This window comes from Liolophura sinensis, chromosome 1 (genome assembly GCF_032854445.1).
Source record: "Liolophura sinensis isolate JHLJ2023 chromosome 1, CUHK_Ljap_v2, whole genome shotgun sequence".
In the NCBI taxonomy this organism is placed as follows: Eukaryota; Metazoa; Mollusca; class Polyplacophora; order Chitonida; family Chitonidae; genus Liolophura; species Liolophura sinensis.
The window spans coordinates 23,239,792-23,264,045 of NC_088295.1; the positions used below are offsets into that span (position 1 = coordinate 23,239,792).

A 24,254-nucleotide genomic window follows, 5' to 3' on the forward strand; every position below is an offset into this window, starting at 1 on the left:
AATTCCAACTTGTGCAACATAATAATCCCTCAAGCATTTGATAAAAAGAATTTCTAAATATGTGGCTTCCGTTGTTAACCAAACATCACTTTACTTTAGAGTAGGCCCTATTGAGAGAAGAGCAAACCAAAACAAACTCTTCCAATAACAATACTCCCTGTGACATTCCCATGTATTTATGTTATTCTGTTTAGCATGAATCTTATGTTCCCGAAACTTAGTCACACGATTTAATCTGAAAAGTTCGTCAGTTTATAGCGTAATCATAGCTTAAAAATTAATATACAAGCTTGCATTCTTCGGAAAATTCCAATGCCCACAATATTTCAAGCCTGTGAATATAGAAGTATCATATTCGAGAACCGTAACATATCTTCGTTATGACCACTTATTTTCCTATAATACACCATCCAGCTGACATTCGGCTGCCATGCGCTGGTGCACGAATATTTTAGTAGATGTTATAAGATTTTGACGGAGTAGCTACCAGGTAGTAAGTGATCCTCTATATTTGTTTTGTTGTTATTGAAACAGCTGACCTTATCCAATGTATGAAATCAGCTTAATTTTAGTTTGCTGATGTTTGTGATATCTTGTGGCTATTGTCACCGTTAAAAGTGTTAATACTAGTGTATTAGTTTTAATTTCTAGTGTAGGCCTAGAAAGAAATGTGTGTCATATAGTATAGAATATAGCATTGTATAGCATTAATAAACATGCCATCACCAAGAGGGGAAGAAATCAATAAACTGTGATCCGATTTCGGCGATATATATTCTTGGGCATGTTGCCAAATTCTCGTAAACCCGTAAAGGATACTATAGTTGGAGGTTACGGACCAGCTCCAGTCATTATGAATCGAGGTCGACGCAAAGTAAGGCTAGCCTTGGCGATGTTGTGAATTAATTAGGCAATTCTGTCCCATAATAGACACGACGTCATACTTAATTAATAACCTCAAGATCGATAGCGCTATTGTCGGGGGATCAAGATATAACAGTGGTCAGCTGACGAATTGGTGGTCGTTTGTCTGTTGTTCTTCTACTGCTAGCAAACGGTGACCCATCGATATCTTTGGCACATGCTCTGGTGATGTACTAATAGTAACCCTGTGTGCCCTGGAGTCGGGCTACTGACGATACATGCTGGCTAATACCGTGTCGCTAGAAGCTGTTCAGAGCCGAAGCCGCTTGCAAAACCAATTTGCATTTGCATGTAAGCAGTAGCACTGTTACCGGCCTCGGGTCTGGATGCTTGGCTGCCACGTAACGTAATCCATGGGTTTGCGGAGCTCTTTTGTGCATCCGATATGAGAGTTGCTTGACAATGGTGCGTGGACGGAATACCGTAACATCAGGGGGCTCCTCTGAATTTGTCAGTTCAATGTTGCCACCATACCATAGCTCGATGATGGGGAGGGCATTGTTGTCGCTGATAGTACTGACAACTGTAATCTGGACGCGTAAGTTAACAATGCATCTGTACATACCACATTTCATTTGTCTAACTTTGTAATTTGGTTTATGCTTTTATTGCGTCACCATTCTTCGTTCTACACAAAAAACCATGTTTATACCGTTATATATACATCTATTTGCACATCATTCGTGGTTCGTGTTTCATCAGTTGGACTTACGGACTTTTTTCTGTTTAAATGCTCAGCGTTAGCAAGTGGCGTTACCATGGCGATATTGATTCCTGTAAAGTCAGGGCCCACAGGCTTTCATAGACATGGTTTGTAGCCGATGAATATATGGGTTTATACAGCCAAAGAATGTCTTGCTTTCATTTCTGTCATCACTATCACCCCAGTACATCAATTAAATTCAAAGATATAGTACTATAATGTGGCAGGAAATGTCTGGTATGATAAATTCTCTTATTATTTTATTGCTTCATGCCACTGATTTCCCTGCAGAATCTGTCTACAAGCTTACAGTAAAGGAATTTGGAGCTTAAACCAGGTACCGCCATATCCGAGCTATGACTGTGGGTATAATTCTCCTTCACGCCTAAATCACATTGAGAAATCCACTTCCCATATTCAATTTATTTTCCTACAGAAGCCGCCGATGAGGTTGTTGTAAAGCAAATGGAGCCAAAACAAAAGGAACTGAAATGCTACAAGTGCCTTGATTACGAACCCCACTGCCAGTCGCTGGCCAACATAAGCGTCGTGGGTGTGGCCACATGTGGACCTGACGAGACTTTCTGCCAGGTAAAAGGTCGCATATTGGGCATAGGTGAACATTTATGGTTTTGAGTGCAAAATGGGTCCACTTTTAGATATAAATATGTACGCTTAAATGAATAATCAACAGTCACCCGTACCGTAATGTCCTTCAAACCTGAACACCTGACAATGGTTGAACACACCATACAAATCCTCTCCTTAAACTGTTGCTTATATTTTGGTAGCCTGCAAGTTAGAAAAGCTCTAGTTTGATAAACAATGAAAACTACAATTTATTGTAAACTAAATCCTTGAGATACATTTAACTCAAATTTCTTAGCTATTGTTTAATCGCGTAGTACAATATTGCATTTTACTTTTAAATAGGTTCAGAGACAGCATCTAAATGATGGCCTGATCACATTTGAGCGCCGTTGTGCGAGCTCTTGTAAACCGGGTTGTGAAAATGCTGGCGACTACAAACGCTGCTCATCGTGCTGTACAAACCAGCTGTGTAACACAGACAATTCGGCACCGGGAATCATCAGGGACCAGCTGATTATTACCACCGTCACTTTCAGTTTTCTTGTTTACCTGAGCGTCCTCTGAATGGAGTGATACAAGTGTGCTGTGATTGTGGATTCCAGTGGGATAATTTCTGTACAAAGAGCTGAAGGATCACATAGATTCTATATGTACATCATATATCTTGCCCTGGCTATGTATTCGGGTGGAAGTGTTGCTTGAGTAGACCTAGGATACATACATGTGTATACTATACCTTCAGTATCAATGGCACGATGGACGTCCGTATTTCACAACGTGTAGTCGCTTAATTTGTGTATTAGCATTTGCATTAAGTATTGATCTTTGAAGTTATCGCAAAAACAAGAGTGAACGGCAATTGAGTTTCTGTATAAAACAGTCGTGTTGTTTTGACCCAAAATATGTAATTTAACTAACAGTGAAATAAAGAGATTGGCGTTCGGTGATTATATTGAAGATGTATTATATAACGTTAGGGTATATGTGACATTGGAGTATGTCGTAAGTATGTTCCAATCTTTAAACAAGGTAAGTAACAAAGTAAGAAATTTGGAGTAATGTATACAGAGAGCAGTCAAAACTTCGAAGTGATGCCCGAAAGACGCCAGGAATATCCTAGACGCGTAAATTTAATCAGTGTTCAAATAATGAAGTATGCTAGTTTACATCAAAAACACGATTCCTTTATCAGAAATGCTTCCATCAAACGCTTTCAATCTAAGGTTCTTGAATGGACAAGTTGTCCAGGAGCGCTTTCGTCCTGCTTCATAATTGTGGTTGTGAGGTTGTAAATGCACCATGTTGTATAAAATCGCCATGCCGGATACACTAACAGTGAGGTAATGGCCGAAAGTGTCTGAAAATGTATTTATTTTGTGAATTTGTGCCGTTGTCATGGATCGTTTTTGGTCCGGTGAGACTCACAACAAGTTAGTTGATTATGGGGACCACTCAGTTAACATCCATTTACGCTTGGGAAGACTTAATGCGCTTGTGAAGATGCGGTAAATGTGGCTTACCGTCGATCCGGCTCGTTAGAAGCAGTTATTCTTCGTAATTCGACCAACACTTTGTGTCGGTCGATTTCAGAGTTACATTTCGCAACTACAGCTGAATTACCCCAACTTTCGGACAGCAAACTGAATCCATGCTCATTGCACAGGCTTCAACAAAAGTTGACACCACAAACAATTCATTACCTATTTCTGGAGCCTCCGTGGCCGAGTGGTTAGTGTGCTAGCGTAGTATAGTGATTAATTCATTCGCCTAGAATTTCTTTCCACCATCACTGAAAACTGTTGACTGCTTTTCTTTGCATGATTCCGTCCTAATTTCGTACTTAATATACTATCTTAGTTCTTCGGTGGTTTGTGTTAAATGTGGTTTTTTGGAGACTGACCTTGCCATTATTGATCCAGAACGTTGATCCTTTTTTGTTGGAGGCCTGTAGACCTGGACCTGTATGAATGTCTGTTGCGACGCATAGATTCAGCTCCCTCTCAAATCATACATGGGAAAGTTTGTCACCAACCTGCTGATGGTGATGGGTTTCCTCTAAGCTTTGTTTGGTTTCCTCCAACCCTGACGCTGTAGTGTGATTGAAATGTGTGATCAATCTGGTATAGATTACTGCTTGAGCTTGTACAAACGTTTCCCTGCACAAGTTCCACATAAGATTGCAAGTCACAGACATTTATACAAGATTTCTCAAGCGGTAGACAACAGTGTCGTTCAGTGACCAAAAAGTAGCAAGTAACCTGGAAATTTTTCAAGGATTGTACGAGTCTAAAAATTGAATTATATGTCAGAAAACTGATGACTGCTTCTTATTTACATGTTAATTATTTACTAATTATGCATTATTTCTTACATATTCCGTTGAGAACTGGTGTTTACCTCGTTTTGGAAATGGGTTTTGCGAATGTGGACTTTGAACACCCCTTCATGCTACACGAGTGTGCGGCATTCGACGTTTTGATGATCAACACTGTTTTCTTGACTCAAGAAATTTGAACAAATATCAACCTGACTTTGTAAAGACTTTGTTCCATGAAGTATTGAAGTAAAGAAAATGGTGTCATGGTTTTCCATTTGTCATTGTAGAGTACTAATTTGTGACAATTTAAGTACATTCAGCTTTACTCTTAAAGCCAAATTTGTTTCACCCGTTTTCATCATATGACAAGCCAGTGCTTGATGGAACGCCCTAGCTGTAAGATATAACGCCTGCCTCCATTGAAATAATAGTATTTCATTAGTTCACCCTTGATTAGGTGTGCTCTAAAACATCGCGTGAGAACAGATTGGGAAGGGTAGCTAACACCCTTGCTTATTCCCGCAATGGCTCTTTGAATTAATGATTATATGGTCCTTCGAAAAGCTTCCTCAAATTTCTATATGTATCTGCAATCGTGATTCTTCTGACCGTTTAACATAAGTAGCCACGATTTTCGCCGGGAGTACAATTCATTCCAATAAAACTGAAGTATAACCCTTATAACGCACTGGTGTGACTGCCATGTGGATCCGGTCGTGTACATTTGATACCACAGAATTCCACCTATATGCTTGTCTAGGCATCCTGCTGGACTAAACGCCCGTCGACGTACCTTCTATCATACAGCTTACTGGCATTGCTTATTTGCCAATCAGCAGTTTTCTCACGGCACTCAAAATTCGTCCACTCAAGAGTGCCACACTGCATGTGATAGCCATTCAGATTTTACGATATATATTCTCTATTCCTATAGTAAACATCACATTAAACTTATTCGCGCAAGCCTCCTGCATCTCAGAAATAGGGGCCTTAGTGGCCGCGAGGGTTAGCACGCCAGCACAACGTTGCTGTGAGTTCAAGTTCAGCTCATGCTGGCTTCCTCTCCGGCTGTTAGTGGAAAGGTCTCCCAGCAACCTGCGGATGGTCATGTGTTTCCCCCGGGCTCTGCCCGATTTCCTCACAACATAATGCTTGCCAGTGTCGTATAAGTTAAATATTCTTAAGCACGGCGTAAAACACCAATCAAATCGAATAAATAAATAAATTATTGAAATAGGTTAGCTTTAGCATTAATAAGTTTCTTTCAGCACTATCTCCATCATTATGAAGAAATGAAAATGTTCATTTTCTTGATTATTCTGACGCTATCTTTCCTCTTCTTACAATATTAAGTAGTTAAATTTTAGTAACTTTATGGAGAAAACTAAGACAGTATTTGTGTTTGTGTTAAGTTCTTTTAACATTTTATTGTAATGTATGTTACATAGTCATGACAAGAAAGAGTTGTATCAAACATTCTGAATTGAACTCCATATCACAGTATATTAAACCTATGAACAAGCACAAATATATATATATATAAAGTAAGTTTCATAGGAAATATATGTAAGTTGTGAATATGCATGACGGGTTGTGAAAATAATCAACCTTCAATGACTAGATTTTGTCTACAACGTTTCAATTAAAGAATAAAAATAACATTGGGCACTATGCACATCATAAAACTATGTATATAAGCAACTCTCACAATGGACTTTGTTTAATCTCAGATCTCAAACACATGATACAGGCATTAAGGACATTCTTCCAGAATGTGGATGCTGACTTGAAAAATCACCTAACTTAGCTGCCATGAAACTATGAGATTCTTCTTCACCATCGATAAAAAAATACAAGGAACTCAAAGCAATCTTGCACAAACAAAGTAATTTTGTATGAAAGAAAACATCTAGTTTGGAAAATCTAAAATGATAACATTCCTACATAATACAGTTATATAATGCAGCAATGCTAGACAAGTGAAATGGACATGGAATACTGACTTCCAGTCAGGTGAAATATAATTGAAATCTGAAACAAACTGAAATCACCATTTTCACACTGTTAGCAGATGTAATTATTTTTTGTTTCCTCCAACACTTTGCAGTCAGGAAGCTCGAAAAAGTTCTAAATGAAATCTCTGAGTTCACATAAACAGAAGTAAAAACATGAAATGATAATTATGTAGACTGTCAAAATCAAGGAAGCCTTTGCAAGATAACAAATTAAATTTATATAAGGCAACTGATGAATATGTATGGCATAAATAACAAATCTGAAATTGTTTATCCATGGTCGACACATGTTGAATTCTGTTTTGCAAAAATGACCACGACCATGGAAAACGTAATGACCATGAATTGGTCCCTGTAATAAACAATGTTTACACCAAGCCATGCAGACTTTCTGACAAGCATGCTTAATGCTAATATCAAAGAGGGAGACTTTGCTGGCACATTATGCTAAAGCTTTGTCCTCCCTCTTGCTGCTACCAAGTTGAAAGGTTTGCAACATATTCAGTAAATATTCTACTTACAAATCTTGGCCCGCTTGCGCGACGCCCTTTAGTGTTACATGAATATAAATACCATGGCAACCAGAACTGTATAAATGTTATCATGGCAGTTACTTGATCATAATGTTAGGCGGACCGTGACGGCTATCGTGTAAGAGAGAGCTTCTTCAGTATGGGGTTTACACCAATCCTGTTAATAAACAGACATATAAAAACAGGGGTCATAATGGACGTCCAACTGTAACGTTTCAATATTATGATACTTCATACTGACTGCGCCATATTGCAGGGATGAAACAATCAGAAACTTGTAAAACTCCTTCCTACCTTTAACAAAGTGGCCCAAGTCTAAGTCATCTTTTAGGTTTCCTCTATTTGGACCTATTGAGTATCTAGCCATATCTCCCATTAATCCCATTGTTTTCGGATGTGTGCCAAAAAGTGTAAACACACGTTTGAAAACAATACACAGCCTGAATAGAATTCACATGGGGTAAAAAAGGCATCTCCGCTCAACAACTTTGAAAATTAGATCTGTGACAACTATATACAGTTTGTACAAGGATCTTTATACACCTGGAAAAACTGTTCGTGCAATACTGTGATACATGTACATGATAACTGTTATTCATATACTGCAGCCAACAAAGTCAGCTCACATTTATCCACATCTCCATGCAACATAATGATTGTCAAGAGATCACTGACCAGAAGTTCAACAGCTAAGAAACAATGAGAACAGTTCTGAATCTAAGTGCACCATTCGTATACCACTCATAAACCATACATGGGCAGTCCAAGCTGATTATCGCAAGACCCTTCATATAATACACAGATGTATGTAATACCTTAATCTAAAAACATGACCATGACATCTGCTACAATTCCTCCTTCATACAGAGGAGTTACAGGTAGATGAGGATTCATGTGGCTGTCAGTGTCTAAAACAATGTGACAATCTGGGCCTGCAGTGCAAGTGTAGCAGATCACGAAATAAAACATGAGGACTCATGTGGCTGTCAGAGTCTAAACCACTGTGAAAATTTGAGCTTCTAGTGCAAGTGTAGCAGATCATCATATAAAACAATGTGACGGTTTGGGTGTCTGACACACAAGTAGTACATCATGATACAAAACACTGCGATGATCTGTGCCTTCAGTGCAGGTGTAGCAGATTGTGATACAAAACAATGTGTCAATTTGGACCTACAGTGCAAGTGTAGCAGATCATGATGTAAGACATTGTGACGTTTTGAGCCTGCAGTGCAGGTGTAGCAGATCATGATATAAAAGTCTGTGAAAATCTGGGCCTACAGTGCAAGTGTAGCAGATCATGATATAAAACACTGACATTTTGGGCCTGCAGTGCAGGTGTAGCAGATCATGATATCAAACACTGTGACATTTTGGCCCTGCAGTGCAGGTGTAGCAAATCATGATATAAAATACTGTGACATTTTGGGCCTGCAGTACAGGTGTAACAGATCATGATATAAAACACTGACAATTTGGGCCTGCAGTACATGTGTAGCAGATCATGAGATCAAACACTGTGACATTTTGGGCCACCAACACACATGCAGCAGATCATGAGAACACTCCTCTGACAGCAGCATGGGGTCTGCGGTTTGACCAGCGTGCCGCCATGGACTTCAGCTCACAAGGCACAGGGGAGAAGTCATAGAAGGCCAGGTTATCCAGTATCTTATACACTCCAGCTTTAGAGGCCACCTGGGAAAAGGGAAAACAAGAAAAAATGACCCATATGTGACCCAAGCTACGACAGAAGCATATTTCAGAAATGCACGCCATTATTAAGAACAAGAAGTAATCCATTCCCAACAATTTAGGAGCTAGAGTTTGGCTTGATTTGCAAAAATAAACACTGTCCACACCTTCAGAATCTTTTCCTCTATAATCCTATGTCACAGGAGTCCTCACCTGTTTCATCCACTGACTAAAGCGTTTTTTCCACCTGGTCCACCTCTCAGCATGAAGGTAGGCATTGAACAGAATCATGTATATATACCGCTCCAGATAGTCCAGACTCCTCCACTTTAAGCGCTTCCTCTCCTCTTCAGTCTTGGCTTTCTTCATCTTTAAACACATGAACATATAAAAATCTGTGCATCACAAAAACAAGTGCCATACACACTTTCTTATCTTGGCTTTTAAATTTAAGAGCTTGAAGCATTTGTAATGAAAGTTTAGTCACACATAAAATTTTACATTGGTCTGATTTCTAATGAATAACAAATGGAACTTGCTTTGCCTTACATAAATTGCAGGTTTAAATCTTACTACACGGAACACTGGGGCCTACATGCTACCCACCCATAGCAACAATTTCGAAAGAATGACATCCTACTTACTTTATTGTAAGTCACAAAGATGACTTCTCTCATGTGGAAATGCATGGGGGTCATGGTCTCAAAACACTTGTCCAGGATAAAGTCCACTTCTCGCTTGACCTGATGACCATTGGGCAGCAAATGAACCAACTTCTGAACCACCTGAAGAGCAGCAAAACTTCCATGGTGTTATATAAACATAAGTGCTTGATTATGTATGCATGCAAGCTTTGATATATTATATTGTGGCAAAGGCACCATAAATACCCTAACTGAGCTGAAATTTTGCCCTTAAACAGTATATTTTTCAAGGCAAATAAATGTCACAAAATATTATTATTGGTGCTGAAACTTACAATTTTCTAGTAGAATATCATTCCAGGTGCCAAGCAAACTTCAAAACACCTATAAACATTAATATAATTCTCAGAATCATTAAAAATGGGTAAGTTGGTCACTGACAAAATTTTTGGTCATTTAAGGTAAATCTCCACACAAATAAGGTCACTGACTAGAAAAATTGATGGAACATTGAGTACTCACAATGAAGTCTCCTTTTGTGTACTGAGCATTCGGACACGACACTCTTTCCTGCTCTCCTAGTTTTGCTCCATAAGGAAAACCCTGAGACAAAACGATGAGAGCCCATGATATTTAAGTGCCACAAGTTCACTGTCAATGTCTCCGATGATCTGACAGTAAAGTATATAAATCATACTACATATACTATCGTGTACTACATGTATTACCTGACTCTGATTTCCTGCTATTAAGCAGAAAACATTATTTGGTGAACATCGTTAAACACCATGTGTTCTTATATGTATTTAGCAGAGTACAGCTTTAAAATTGAGCAGGTAATGGCATCAACAGAAACAATGTTTACCACAAAGACACTTTGGGAAACCATTTCTGTTCTCCTTATCCACCACTCTCCCTGCAGTTTTCCTTGAGTTACCTTTTTGTGACACATAATGAGCCCTGCGAGTGCCATGGCGGTAGTGGTTCTGCTCTTCCCAGTGCGACAGTAGAACACCACAGCTGGCCCATCCTCATCTGTGTGCACCTCCCTCAGCCCATTCATTATGTCCATCAGCTGGTCAAACGTCTGCCAAAGTACACAATGTTCTCAATGTTAGAAAACAGTGCCATGTTCGTTCAAAATTATCACACTGAATCCTCATGGATATCAAATTCTTCACAAACATTACTAAATACCTACATATTAAACTAAATGTTTTGACTGTTCAAGGAATGAACACATTTCTTAACACAGGCCCCTCTGAATGCAGTGTTAAATATTCATCATGATCCTGAATATATTTACTTATCTGATCAGTGTTTTCACAATACTCAGGTATATTTCACTTATACGATGGCAGCCAGCATTATGATGCCTTACCTGTTCGTCAGGGAGCTTCTCCACATCCATGGGCACTCTGCAATACATCACCCATGGGGACATCAGTCTCTGCTAGACAGACTAGCAGAGACTTCCTCCTTACCTGTTCATCAGGGACCTTCTCCCCATCCATGGGCACTCTGTAATACATCACTTATGGGGACATCAGTCACTGCTACTCTACCTTCTCCTTACCTGTTCATCAGGGACCTTCTCCCCATCCATGGGCACTCTGTAATACATCACCTATGGGGACATCAGTCTCTGCTCCTCTACCTTCCCCTTATCTGTTCATCAGGGACCTTCTCCCCATCCATGAGCACTCTGTAATACATCACCTTTGGGGGCATCAGCCTCTGCTACTCTACCTTCTCCTTACCTGTTCATCCGGCGCCTTCTCCCCATCCATTGGTACTCTGTAATACAGCATTTCTGGGGTCAGCAGTTTTTGTTGCTCCACCATGTCTTTACTGGTTAGTATACTGCCAATCTGCAATGTCTCTGGCAGGTTTGAAATATCCCTGTAAACCTGAATAAAGTCAAAACATTCATATTTTACATGTATTTTTATAGCCATATTTGCATAACACACCTGTTTAACCCATGAAGTGAAGGATATTTAACAAATATATCCCACATAAAAGTTAAAACTTTTTAGTGAAACTAACCGATAAAGTGTTCTTCTTCTCTATTTCCTCTTTCAGTTTTTCTTCTTTTTCCTGTAAAATCAAGAAAAAATTCAAAAATCAAGATAGAGCCACTATTCATTTTCCTTCTTTCTTTTAGAGTTCATGAACAGGCTTAAAGCACTTTCCTCTTCTTTTTTACTCTATAGCTGTGTTCTATAATATTAGTCTAAAGTTCTGTCACTAACACTAACATAAACCGGTATATCAAATCTACCATCTCTCCCAGGGCTAATACAAATTGTTTATTTTGCCTTTGTACAACTAACTTTTGATCCAGTCCGGCAATAGGTGATGAATTCAGCTACACATACCTCAATATCTTTCCTGGTGACACCATGCATGATGACAGGCTCCTCCAAGTCTGTCGAATCCCTCACGCTGAAGGTCTCTGTATCACAGTCAACAACCACATCATCCCTCAGGTTCACCAGCACTACAACAGGGTGACCCTGCTTCTTACTTAACAGGTGACTCACCACCTTACACAAGCCCTGAAACAATGCAGGTGCATGCAGATGGTAGTAACAGAAGCTAAGTGAGATATAAAATGACAGACTCCGAGCAAAACTTAACTACACAATGACACCTTCATGGATTGGATATAAACGATGCTGCATTCACTTCAGGGAAAAACACCTACATGATCTGAAATTCTCCATATCCAAATGAACACAATTTCCACATAAACAGCAGAATTATTAGCTATGAAACGAAATTTATCACTTCCAAGTAATTTTAATTAAGATCAGATGTTCCATTTGTGTTTTCATCAGGTTCTTACAGGATCACATCCCTGTATCGCTTTCTCCAACACAAATTGGTTATCTCCCTTTATTACATACTTGTAGCAAAAGCTCAAAACAAACCATTCAAAGTAGATTGCATTAGAAAGAGAAGCTTACATTTCTGTTAGGCTGAGCCATGCCATAAACAGGTAGGCCTGTGACTTTACGGAAGTTGGACACTTGTACATCCATTTGTGAGCTGAGGACATCTAAGCCTATGTAATCATCGGATACCTGCAATCAACAGCAGTCAGTTCATCTGTAAGCATGTTTTAACAGCTTAATATGAAAAGAATTTTGTCCTCATCAGCAAAAAAAGGTACTTCAGACCCATGAAAAATATATGTATCAAAATGTAGTAATAAATATTTGCCAATTTGTACGTTGCATTCTTTTTATATTCTTTCCATCCTGTTTATTTGGACATCTTTGTAACATCAAAATTAATAAGTCCCATTCAAGTTTCACTTTAATTTGAAATTTGTTCTTACCTGTGAGATATCACCTATTCTGAACTCTAAGATGATCATTTGTCTTCATATATTCTGGGAGATATATGTCATGTGAGATATCACCTACAGGTCAGAGTTTTCTCATAAGATATCTCAGCCCTGAGCTGACAAGACCATCAGGTATCTTCAAACCTGAGAGATACAAGTGATGTGAGATATAACCTAGACATCAAGAGTTTTTGGCATTCACCAGATATCTCTGCCTTGGGGTGATAAGAGCCGCAGGTGTCTTCATACCTGGGATATACAGGTAACCAGACATATCACTTACAGGTCAGAATTTGCCATACTTACCAGATACCTCACTCCTGAGCTGATCAGACCAACAGGTGTCTTCCACTCTGTCCTGTCTAGGTGACTCCTGATGCGTATTAACTCAGGGTGGTGGTGTAACCAGGATGTGAAACTCGAACAAAACATCACATGAAACTGGGAACAAAACATTATCTTCAACAGCTTGCCCACAAAATCCAAAAAATTGTCAAATAAGTGCTTTGCATAAAATTATATTGGCAGTAACAAAGATCCTTTGTAATCTTCATAACAAGTATATGCATTTCAATCATCAATGGATATATGAAACTCTTGGTGTTCATTTAGTATATGATGTGTCCTAACATACAAAACTACTAAAAAGCTAAAAATCAGCTTTCTCTATAGGGTTTTAAACTACAGTTTCCTCAGGCACCAGCGGTCAGTCAAAAATTATGTAGAATTGTCTGGTGACATCAACAATAATATCTGTCAAAACAACTTTGCTGAGGAGAGAGGCCCAATTGGGAGCATTAAACTGCATTTCCGGTGTATTCGTCGATGGCATCATTTCCGAATATTTCTGACCACTGACGGAAAATGTGCATAATATAGAGGGGTTATTAAGATATATAACATATGCCTCAAAAAAGAAACAAAGTATTTCTCATTTTTTGGCACATTTTTCACTATGTTCCTTGAAAACATACCCTTCGTTTTATAGTAGCTTTTTCTGTATCCTTTACACCAACTTGATAGATTCACAACAATATCTTACAACCATTCACCATTTAAACTTCCTCTTTTAATTTACAACCATTATAAATATTATAACATGAACAACTAGTAGACTTAAGTTAGAACTCACTTGCTCTCTGAGGTAGGCATTAAAGCAAATCAGGAAAAAGTACCTATCCAAGTACTGACAGCATTTATCCAGCAGGTATCCTTTAGCACTATGACCCTGTAGAATGTAACAAAATGACACGTAAAATATACATGTCTTAAATAAATTTTCCCACAAGTGACTCACAGATATGTACACAATATTGGCGGAAGACAAGCGGTCTTTACAAACTTAAGGCTTTACCAATGGCCTGGTGCAAAGTGTTGAGCACCTTAATTCTGTCACCAAGGTCTCACAAACAGTCAGTTTCACAAAATCTACAAATTCTGTGCACAACACGGAAAGCTCACCTCACTTAAACCAGCATGACAGAATACAACATTTGTTTTCAGTTGTCAAAGTTCATGGTATGTAACATATAATAACTTATAATACGTTATAATTATTCATATTATAAAATTGAGCTGAAACAAATTTTATAGCCAGTTCTAGATAAATACATCAACTGGTGTTCACATTTTAAATTTAAGTTTTACATAAATAAACAAGAAATAAACTGCAGTTACAGAAACCGGCAAGCAGCAGTGTGTATTGTATAACTGGGTAGAGCTCCCAACCATAATACATTGTATTACTATAATATTACTCAATGTATGCTATCAGTAGGGTATTTAATTAAACTTAAATAATTTCAAAAGCATAAGATACACAGGTTTCACTTTAACTGTTATTTAATATGACTAGTAAATAATTAAGGAATTATTCATTATGTAAACATATATTAGTCCAATATTTTCCGCTGTCATTAAAACTTAAAAGCAGAAGCCAAAAATAACGGTCGCTTACATCAACAATATAGTCATCTGTTATACCCTCCAAGCTGGCTTTTGTTTCTGCTATGATTGTTCTCAGATTCAACAACTCGGCACATGAATCTACAGCAAGGTCAACCTAGAAATGTAGAGCAATGAATAATATTAATGTATATGTACCCATAATTTTACATGTCAGTTAATACTTATTTCTTTAACAGAGTGCTTGAGGCGAGCCACCAATATCTGGCAAGCAAAATTTCCCATTTGTGACACACTGATATGCTCAGCATACTGGTTGATGACCTGCTGCAAACATGCAGTCATTGTTAACCCTTTATTGTAGCACTGACCCGACATACACTGAGAACTGGAGAATGTGTAAATTACCTGTCCATGGCTACAGGACTGAATTCACACCTTTTGTATGTTAGCCGCAGAAAGACAATTAGCATCTAAACCACTCAATGATGACCAGCTCCCGTACCCATTAATGGCTTCTCAAACTGAAATTTTACACATATGAAAAAACAATCCATAGAAATTACAGACGTAACTATATTTATAGGTTATTGGATTGTATGGTCCTGTACGGACGAGTCCTGGGTGCCCAGGAAAAGGACTATTTATTATACATCCACTTGTCAAAAACGTAAGTAAATAAACTCGAACGCTAAACAAATTGGGTAAAACTAATTATTTCATATCGCGTAACAATAGCAGATAGCCGGTTGTGGATGAATATGGAATACTGAAAGGTGCACTTTCATCAGCTGACGGAAAACTGGGTCAGGCGCACGTGGCTGAAGCAGTATTTTACAAACAGAAGTGTAAAGAAAAGGAATGTAGACGTTTCAGTGAAAATTAAAAGTGCAGTTATTGAAAACTGCTCCACCGAACAGACTAGTGTAATATTTACTGGATGAGGATGAAAGAGAAGTAGAGTTTGCTGAGAAAGTTAGCTGATTATCCTTGGGATTCTGTGCGGAAGTTGATGGCATCGGAGTCCTGAAAACTTCGTTTGTGTGCACTTGAACTGACCGGCCAGGGAGTGGAAGCGCGAGAGATGGTTGACAGAAGGCGCGATTGCCCTGAAGTAAACTCGACATTTGCTTCTGCTCTACATGATCGAATTTAAAATCATACTCCTGGATGCTAGCAAGGGATTTGTGTCCGGTGACCTGCATACTTTTATGTGGATCAGATTTTACAAGGGTTTGGACGGTTGTTTTTTCAGACCGAGTGATTAGTTTTCTGGCCTGTCAGTCCAGCAGCCTCGGCTGCCCTCTTCATTAGCTCTCCCAAACGATGCTCTCCCATTGGAGTGGAGTAATACCACACAGCTGCATCAGGTTGAGGCGACATTCGGGAATTGGTGTGAGGTAGAACGTTCTGTCCTGAGACACAGATTTTTTGGGACGAGCACGGACGAACATCATGTTGTGTCGTCTGCTTGTTGACAAACAAAAAGTAGTCCGTACGTGTGACGTCACAGTTACAACTGTCCAATATATTAAAACATATTGGACAGTTGTGTTTACTACATAATATAGTAGGAGCTGGACACTGTGGTGTATAAACTTCTTCACTGGACTGTTGCTTTCTGCTCCAATAACATACTTAACATACTTCCAACATATGTTGGAAAGTTATCATCTGTAGCTGGAGCCATTTTAAATACATACAAACCTGATTTTTAATGAGTAGCCCATTAGGTAAAGCTTGCACCAACTGACAAATAGCCATAAATTCTCCCCTCTCAAAGTTTGGATTCATTTCACTGATGGAAGGCCCCTTCTTGCTGAAAAACAAAATTATTTGCACACAGGCTTTAACAGGTATTCAGTACAATTTCCGGGTAGCAGTTTTTTTCAACACAAAGTGATGTGCTATACAATAATTACTTTCAACCTTCTGACATGATTTTAATAATAAATAGCAATTTTTTCTTGATAATAGGGAGATATACTTACTTTGTTTCTGGAGGAAATCCTGACATATGTGCCAACATAAGACAACCCATCACCATGCCAACATGGCTCCTCCCTATTCCTGAATGACATGTGAAGATCAAAGCTGGGTTTGAACTATCCTTGCACAGAAAGAACTCCGGAACTTCCTAAATTTATATTGTTAAAATACAGAAAGCAAATTAATATTAACAAACAAATCAGCTTTTTCAGATGAATCAGGCTATTATTGTATTAGGTAAATACTTTGCAAAGCAATGTGGATAAGTAATTTATTTACTCACTTGATTGGTACTTAACACCGTACTTCATGATATTTCACCTCTATGAGAACAAAGTGTATTATACAATGTAGGTTGAGGCTGAGTATCTACACACATCTACGTGCATGGTTTGTTATTGATGGCAATTAATGCAGTGTTTATATACTGCATTATTTACATGTATTTCATTATTTACCTAACACTCTCAAGAAAATGTCAGCCTTGGAAGAGAAATGAATACTGGCAGTTTAATAACTGGGAAATACAAGTAAATATCATTATACCCGGAAAACACTGATAAAGGCATCTACATCTTCTGTGGAGGGTGCACCGTCTGCAGGAAAACACATCCTCTGGTACCTACAGGTGTAATACACAGGTGGGAAAAACAGATAAGAATATAGAGCTAAAATATATTTTGTTGAACTGCATGATTGTAACTAGGCATGATGTCCAGCGATATCTGCACATTACTTAGATGAACATATCAATTAAGAGTGAGGAGGAACCTGTCCAGCATGTTAAAGACTGAGAGACAATTAAAAGGCATGCACTTTCCAACAGAGGCACGAGATGAAATCATGAAATATAATCATCTCTTCATATGAATGACAAACACAGGAAAAAAGGGTTAATTGCTTCCTAAAATATATATCAGATAGATTTTGCTGAATCTGAATCTAAGGAAGTCAAGTGAATTTAAAGCTGCATTGACATGGGTCAAATTTTTGTCAACTTGTACACTGAATTTGACATGATGAACGAACACAGATGTAGGACAAATGCTGGTTTAGAATGTTGTGACCCTGTATGCAGTACATTGTGATTATTTAATTGTTATGAATTGAAAATGGCAGTAAGCAGTGTTCATATGACACACTTTGTCAAACTGTAGAAATTGTACCAAACTACATTAGTCCTGTTTTTGTTCGACTAATCAAATTTGACATGTTGAATGAGCATAGGACAAACTCCTATTTAATAAGCCGCATTTACAAATTGCAAAATTGTATGAAATTAGGTTTTCCAGATTTTGTTAGACTAATTGAACTCAACATGTTGATACAACAAGCAAAGTATAAATGTGGTTTGACAAGACAGCTTCAGAATTGTGTTCTCACCTGATCCGTTCATTGTTGAAGCAAGGTCTCTGATAGATTTCCTCTGACACCAACAGGTAATCCTCATACTGGACAGGTAACACATGCGGCTCATTTGACAGATCCTCAAGGTTGTTATAGAAGTAAAACTTGTTCTCATCATTCACAGTTGCCAAGTCTATAATCTGGGAAACATAACATATTAACATTTATTAATGATAATTTTCTGCATCATGACTACCTTTATCTGGAAACACTTATAGGCTTAAACGTATTGCTTCCATACAGCTTCATATATTCAACAAAAATTTGTCTGTTGGTATGATAATATAAAGAGATTAACTGAAGGTATGGACTAGTTACATACTTAATCATCTTTGGTAACACCTATACATATATACATGTATATCTACATGTATGTAAAACTTAGCAATAATGATACGTTTTGATGTTAATTATCCCTCCCACACTGTAAAGAAGCATGTGTAATTCTACAAGGCTTAACAATCTGCTGGGCATCAGCTTTCACAAGGAAATTCTAAAGATAGGCACCATCCGGACATAAATTAGGCATTGTTATCTGTTTATATGGTTAATCCAAATACACAGATCTCAAGAACAAATTAGAAACAAAATTTCTAATAAAGAAGTTATTGTATTATCACAACAAGAAAGGGTCAGAATGGAATTGTGCCATTGTTTATGGGAGGCTGCTTTCACTGGTAATGAACTGATTTGTCATCTTTGATAACACACAGAAATTCGGATGTCACAACTAAGAAGTACGTATCCATGATTTGTTCCCTACATAATAGTGGAGATATCTGCATGGCACGTGGAAACACTTTACTTAACCCTTTTTACCTATCGGGAAAATTGTAACTGTTTCTTAAAAACATTAAAAGAAAAGTTTGATAGAAATGAGATCACAAATGGTTTACCATTTTTCTCAGACTGATTTCCTGTTCAGCAGCCTCATGAGGGGTTTTGCCAGAGAGCACATAATCTTGCAGATTGTCCGAATCCCTTAGAGAGTAGGACACCATGTCTGAGCCATCAGGAACAAGAAATACTGGTTCCTCACGCAGGTTGAACACCAGAATGTCCTGACAGATACAAACACACACATCTGCTCAAAACAAGATGATTATAAGCCACATTTGCTCCTATTTTCTACATACACCAACACTTAGAGACCTGTCAATGCCACAATTGAGGTCAGATTTGCACATGTACTTTCACTGTAAATATAAAATATCTCCCACTGTCATGTCAGAAGAGGACGGACTCTTCTGTCACCCACTTTGTTGATGTCCTTCAAGATTACAGTGTATGGTGCAAAGTTACCTTTATGTACATAAATTAATAACTGACTGGACTATAAGTTCTTATTTATATACAGAAGTTAAATTTTAGATTTTCCTGACATATTTATGTTAGATTTCAGGCAGCACACATGTAATACAAAAAGTTCTTTGTACACAAACATAACAAATATATGTAGAATACTGCACAGTTAGAATGAAATATCATACAATTCTCATGAATGATACAAAAGATACTTTCACATGTCACTAGGACAATATATGGCATTCCATTTATACCATGAAGTACACTGCATTTTACCATTAAGCAGTTGTCCCTTCAAAAAGTCCATGTACATGTACACTTTGTAACTAAAACTAATGCAGCTATCTCCTCCAACGCATAAAAGCAAAGATCCCACATTATTAATAACACTGAAAGTGAACTAAACTTCATGGACCTTGCATTGGTAGATACACTGTACATATACATATTTAATAGTGCCACAGAGCTCTCGGGCTAGGTGAATTGAGACGAACTTCTCTCACAGTCTCATTATTGCACTATTGACATCAAGTAAATCAATAGATTAACCAGAGCAGAGCCTGTGAATAAGTGTCTATACCTACTCATCCAGAACCAATTTCACCTTGCTACCTCCATACATTAAATCCATGAAAGCTCTGCACTACGGACAGGATACTGTTGTATGGTAGAAACAGGCACATTAACATGTACAAGAAGCCCAAGTAAATGTAGCTGAAGCATGAGATATTTCAAATGGAGAATCCAACAATAAGAGTATAAATGCTTCTACAAACTAAACTAATTTGCTAGAGATCAAAGACCCCAAAACTGACTCAGTAATGAATCAGCCTCCTTAAAGGTGTTTTCCAGAAAAATCAGTCGCCAATCAATACACCGCAAGGGGGTTTCTCTATTAACAGACCATAAGTCTCTAAAAAGGTGTAAGAAATTTATTATTTCCCACAATAATAACCAAATTCTACAAGAGATATATAATTACAAACATGTCTTCGTTAGACAAACAAAATACAATGACAGTTTTGCATGTCATCTGTAGACCTCACAGCTACAGACAAGACATAGATTTCTCTTTGTAACTGGGGTATTTACAGGATTTGAGTAAAAATATATATTGTTGAACCTTATGTTACATAGCCATTTACCATGAACCAAGGAATCAGCTTCCAACATTGTCTTCTTTGAATTATCATGGCTGGAAAATATCTCCCTACACAAGACATCTAGTGACTAACACTAGATGTCTTGTTTATGTAAGCCATTCCACCAAAAAGTTGTTTGCAGTTGTTTACTGGATACATAACACCATTTGATCCCGGATCTGGCATTACTTTTGAAAACATGACTAGACTGGTGTTTTTTTTTATTTTATGCCATAGGCCAAAATATTTTATTTATGTTGTGGCTGTCAACATTATGTTGGGAGGAAACTGAGCAAAACCCACGGTCACTTGCAGGTTATTGTCTGACCTTGTTCACTAGTTCACACGTTCATACAAACAACAAAATGTTCTTCTGATTGAACAGACTTTCTGTAACGAGTTCTACTGAGACTTACAGACTGACGATCCTCCAGCAGACTGCAGATGACATAGAGTAAGCCATCCTGTGAAGGCTGGCCCATACCCAGTACTGAAAAACCCTTAGCCTGGCGAACATTGGGGGCCTGAAACTTCTTCAAGGTGTTTAGTTTGTCAACACAGGTACTTCTGTCCTTCACAAGGAAGTATTTACCCTGAAATGTTGAAAAGACATTATTGGCTCTGAACTCTTCTTTCTATATGTCTTGAAATTGTTATGGCTTGTGATGCAATCACAGAGGACAGATCTACATACCTTTGAAGTGCAAGAGAACATGTGAAGTCTTGATCTGCACGAACATCTCGTATTAATACCCGCTGAAGTACATGTGCCCAAAGTACATTGCTCAACAAATAAAGGCAATTACACATACATGTGCATTATATTACTTTTGTATCATGTTATCCATTCCTTTTGGAATTTGAAAAATAAATAAGTGAAACCACTTTGTACTGGGTTAGACAATATTTTCTGATTCATTTCAAATTGTTTTCATGTAGTACACAAGTCTTTAACCCGAATTACAAAAGACAACGCTTTGTCTTGACACCATATTTTTGCCATAATCAGGAGAGTTCATTTTCATTTCATCCCCTCTTCTAAATTCTGCCTATATGATGCAAAGGAAATTGATCAAAGATAGTCTTTCATACACTGCCACATATCCATAACTTTATACAAGTTAACAATATAATCTGATTCCAAACCTTTATTCCAAAAAAATTACAAAAGCATTCTGACAAAACATAAGGGTTGCGTGTATTTCCTGTATTTATCTGTGTTCATTCATAATTAGAATTATCTACACTCTCTCACCTGTATTTTTCTCTTACCTTTAAGAGAGGGTGTTCCTTCATGCCCACAGCCAGACTACCCATAACGATAGGCTCCTTCAGATCCACTATGTTCTGGAACTCCTCCTTACAGTTCTTGATGATCACTGGTGCCACACGGTTTGTTCTCACCACACATGATTTGTTCTCTTCTCCGTTACCCTCTATCATGACACAAACAATCTACAGTCAGACCTCAGCATGGGAGCATGCTGTGTATCAGCGTCATCACACTTCACAGTCTTACAGGTTAGTTAAGAATTCTAATTACAGTATAATATACAATATGTTTTCAGTGGTATTGTGACTCCAATTTAATGTTAATAATATTATAATAATTTAATGTTTATTTTAGGAAATTCTTCATTCCTACATGAGCAAAACAATTATTTATAAAATCAATTTTAGACAATATTATCAAAATAACCTTAAATACAGCAAAAACTACCAAAGAAATATGTAAAATGTACAATGTGTTGATCACTTCTCTTTGAACTCAAGTCTAACCGTAACCTAATCTTGGACGACACAGCCTGCCGTAATGAAGCAAAAGGACAAAATGTTCATTGGTATTAAATATGATGAAATATAATGCGGTTTGAACACTACATGTACATGTAATATTCCTACTAGCACACCATCATCAGTTGTCTTTTTTTTGTCTCTATGATGTTGTCTTTTTTATCCACCAAAGCCTTTTTCTTCAGGAGCCAGTCTGCCATTGGCCTGGCATGGCAGTGGTATCTTCTGCCCATAAACCTGACAGCCATTGTATGAGCTGGGTGCACTATTGGATTTTCATAAATTATCAAGCGAAATTTGTAATATTGGAGCATAGAGTGTAAATGAGAATTTGTGAATGACATGGACTGTCTGGCGGAGAAAAGCCTATAGTGCACCTTAATGCATCGTATAAGTGAGAAATGTAAACCTAATCAAATGAGTACAACATGAATTCTGAGAACTGATATTTGTCTTACCTTGCTTTGTTCTCTTGTTGTCTGACTGTCTGTGGGATGTACTCCCCTTAAGGCTTTTTGGGCTGCTCTCTAAGGACCCATCGGGGCTCATTGGGGGGCTGCTGGAGCTGGCCCCTGAACCCATCTTACAACAGTACCTGGGCAAAAAACATGTACAGTACAACTTAATATCTTCTTTCCTGTATGCGATTACCACTAATAAGTACAAATACAAACTTACACATATAAAATGATTCTCATGTTAAAACCACAACGTCCACAAGATTATCAACAAGCTGCAACTAATCAACTAAAACTTAAAGTGCAATGTAGTGTTGGTGCACTTTGTTCAAGTTCATGTCTCATGAGGCTGAATCCAGTGATAACTTAGTTCCATACACAATCTAATTCTGCTTGCTACCAGTAATACCACTGTATGCTTTCTGCTAGTTTAACACTGCTTTCAGCATTACTCTGGCCACACCACGATGGGGTCTCCTTGGTGATAGTCTCATTACTACATCACACCTATGACACCTGACCTAGTTGCGGAATATGTACACTGTGCTGACAATTAACTTTTTGATTTGTCCTCTTGTGCTGAGTGCCATGTGAGATGCAAAATTGTTCATTTTGTAGTTATATGTACAAATATCACAAGAGTTTCTTCTAAATTTGTGTTTGATTGTTTATAAGAGAGATATGCTCCAACTAATAATCAGTTGTAGTGTAGCTTCCTTATTTTAGTTCAGTAGAGCAATACAAGCACAATATAGTATAATGTCCAAACCACATACATGAATTCACTCCTCAAAAGTGTTAAATTTTGTGAAACGCAGCTATGAGACGAGGCAGCCATTGAAACTACTCTCCTGATTATTCGCTTAATAATTTACAGGCTGTAAAATCACTTGCTTCTATTATACAAGTGTCCCTGCTCAGCTAAGCACTTCACTCGGACAACACCTGTTTCCTCCCAGTCTGGAGGCTGGTTACCTGATAGGTGTTAATGAGCCAGTCTCACCTGCACATGGATATACCTGCATGCATCTACCTGTAATTTACACAACTACATGTACACCAGGATGTTATAGCCAGAAATGTGACAGAGGGCGTCAAAACAGCCCTTCATGACATTTTTTTAGAGCAGGGTAACCAGATTTCCCATTTCTCCAAGTTAGAAGTGTTGAAAACAGGGAACCCAGTTAGCACTAATTTTCTATTTAATTCATTTACATTCAAACATTTACACACCTGTATTTATGTATATCTCAGTATCAAACATAATGAGATCCTGGAGTCTAGAAACTGAAATGCTTTTGGTATATTGCATCCAAGTGCCCATGAAAAATAGATACCACTGATACAGTAAACATGCAATTTTACCTCTTTTCATCTGTAAGCATCACACCTATTAATGTGATTGTTACAGTTGGTGCACTGAATTTTAGTGTTTTCAAACCAGACTTCACCACCATCATCACCAACTTAAACCTAC

At 37.9% G+C, this 24,254-nt stretch overlaps 1 protein-coding gene and 1 long non-coding RNA gene across 2 annotated transcripts in view; one reads left to right on the plus strand and one right to left on the minus strand.

Moving 5' to 3' along the window:
• Positions 1–1,020: 1,020 nt before the first annotated feature.
• On the plus strand, positions 1,021–4,739 carry LOC135477156 (uncharacterized). Its single transcript, XR_010445142.1, has 3 exons — positions 1,021–1,462; positions 2,064–2,218; positions 2,561–4,739. It is a non-coding gene; the product is annotated as an uncharacterized LOC135477156 (long non-coding RNA).
• Positions 4,740–5,975: 1,236 nt separating this feature from the next.
• Positions 5,976–24,254, minus strand: part of LOC135480194 (paladin-like) — a 34,493-nt gene continuing 16,214 nt past the window's right edge. Inside the window, exons 4-23 of the mRNA XM_064759966.1 lie at positions 22,778–22,914; positions 21,798–21,961; positions 20,942–21,118; positions 18,975–19,139; positions 18,055–18,218; positions 17,218–17,293; positions 16,674–16,819; positions 16,390–16,501; positions 14,735–14,839; positions 13,910–14,005; positions 13,084–13,218; positions 12,395–12,511; positions 11,804–11,983; positions 11,472–11,522; positions 11,183–11,332; positions 10,360–10,509; positions 9,945–10,025; positions 9,423–9,563; positions 8,992–9,147; positions 5,976–8,781 (exon numbers count right to left, since the gene is read on the minus strand). Of these exons, the coding sequence (XP_064616036.1) occupies positions 8,638–8,781; positions 8,992–9,147; positions 9,423–9,563; positions 9,945–10,025; positions 10,360–10,509; positions 11,183–11,332; positions 11,472–11,522; positions 11,804–11,983; positions 12,395–12,511; positions 13,084–13,218; positions 13,910–14,005; positions 14,735–14,839; positions 16,390–16,501; positions 16,674–16,819; positions 17,218–17,293; positions 18,055–18,218; positions 18,975–19,139; positions 20,942–21,118; positions 21,798–21,961; positions 22,778–22,901 (2,634 nt within the window). The 5' untranslated portion in view covers positions 22,902–22,914 and the 3' untranslated portion in view covers positions 5,976–8,637. The remainder of the gene's footprint in view (positions 8,782–8,991; positions 9,148–9,422; positions 9,564–9,944; positions 10,026–10,359; positions 10,510–11,182; positions 11,333–11,471; positions 11,523–11,803; positions 11,984–12,394; positions 12,512–13,083; positions 13,219–13,909; positions 14,006–14,734; positions 14,840–16,389; positions 16,502–16,673; positions 16,820–17,217; positions 17,294–18,054; positions 18,219–18,974; positions 19,140–20,941; positions 21,119–21,797; positions 21,962–22,777; positions 22,915–24,254) is intronic.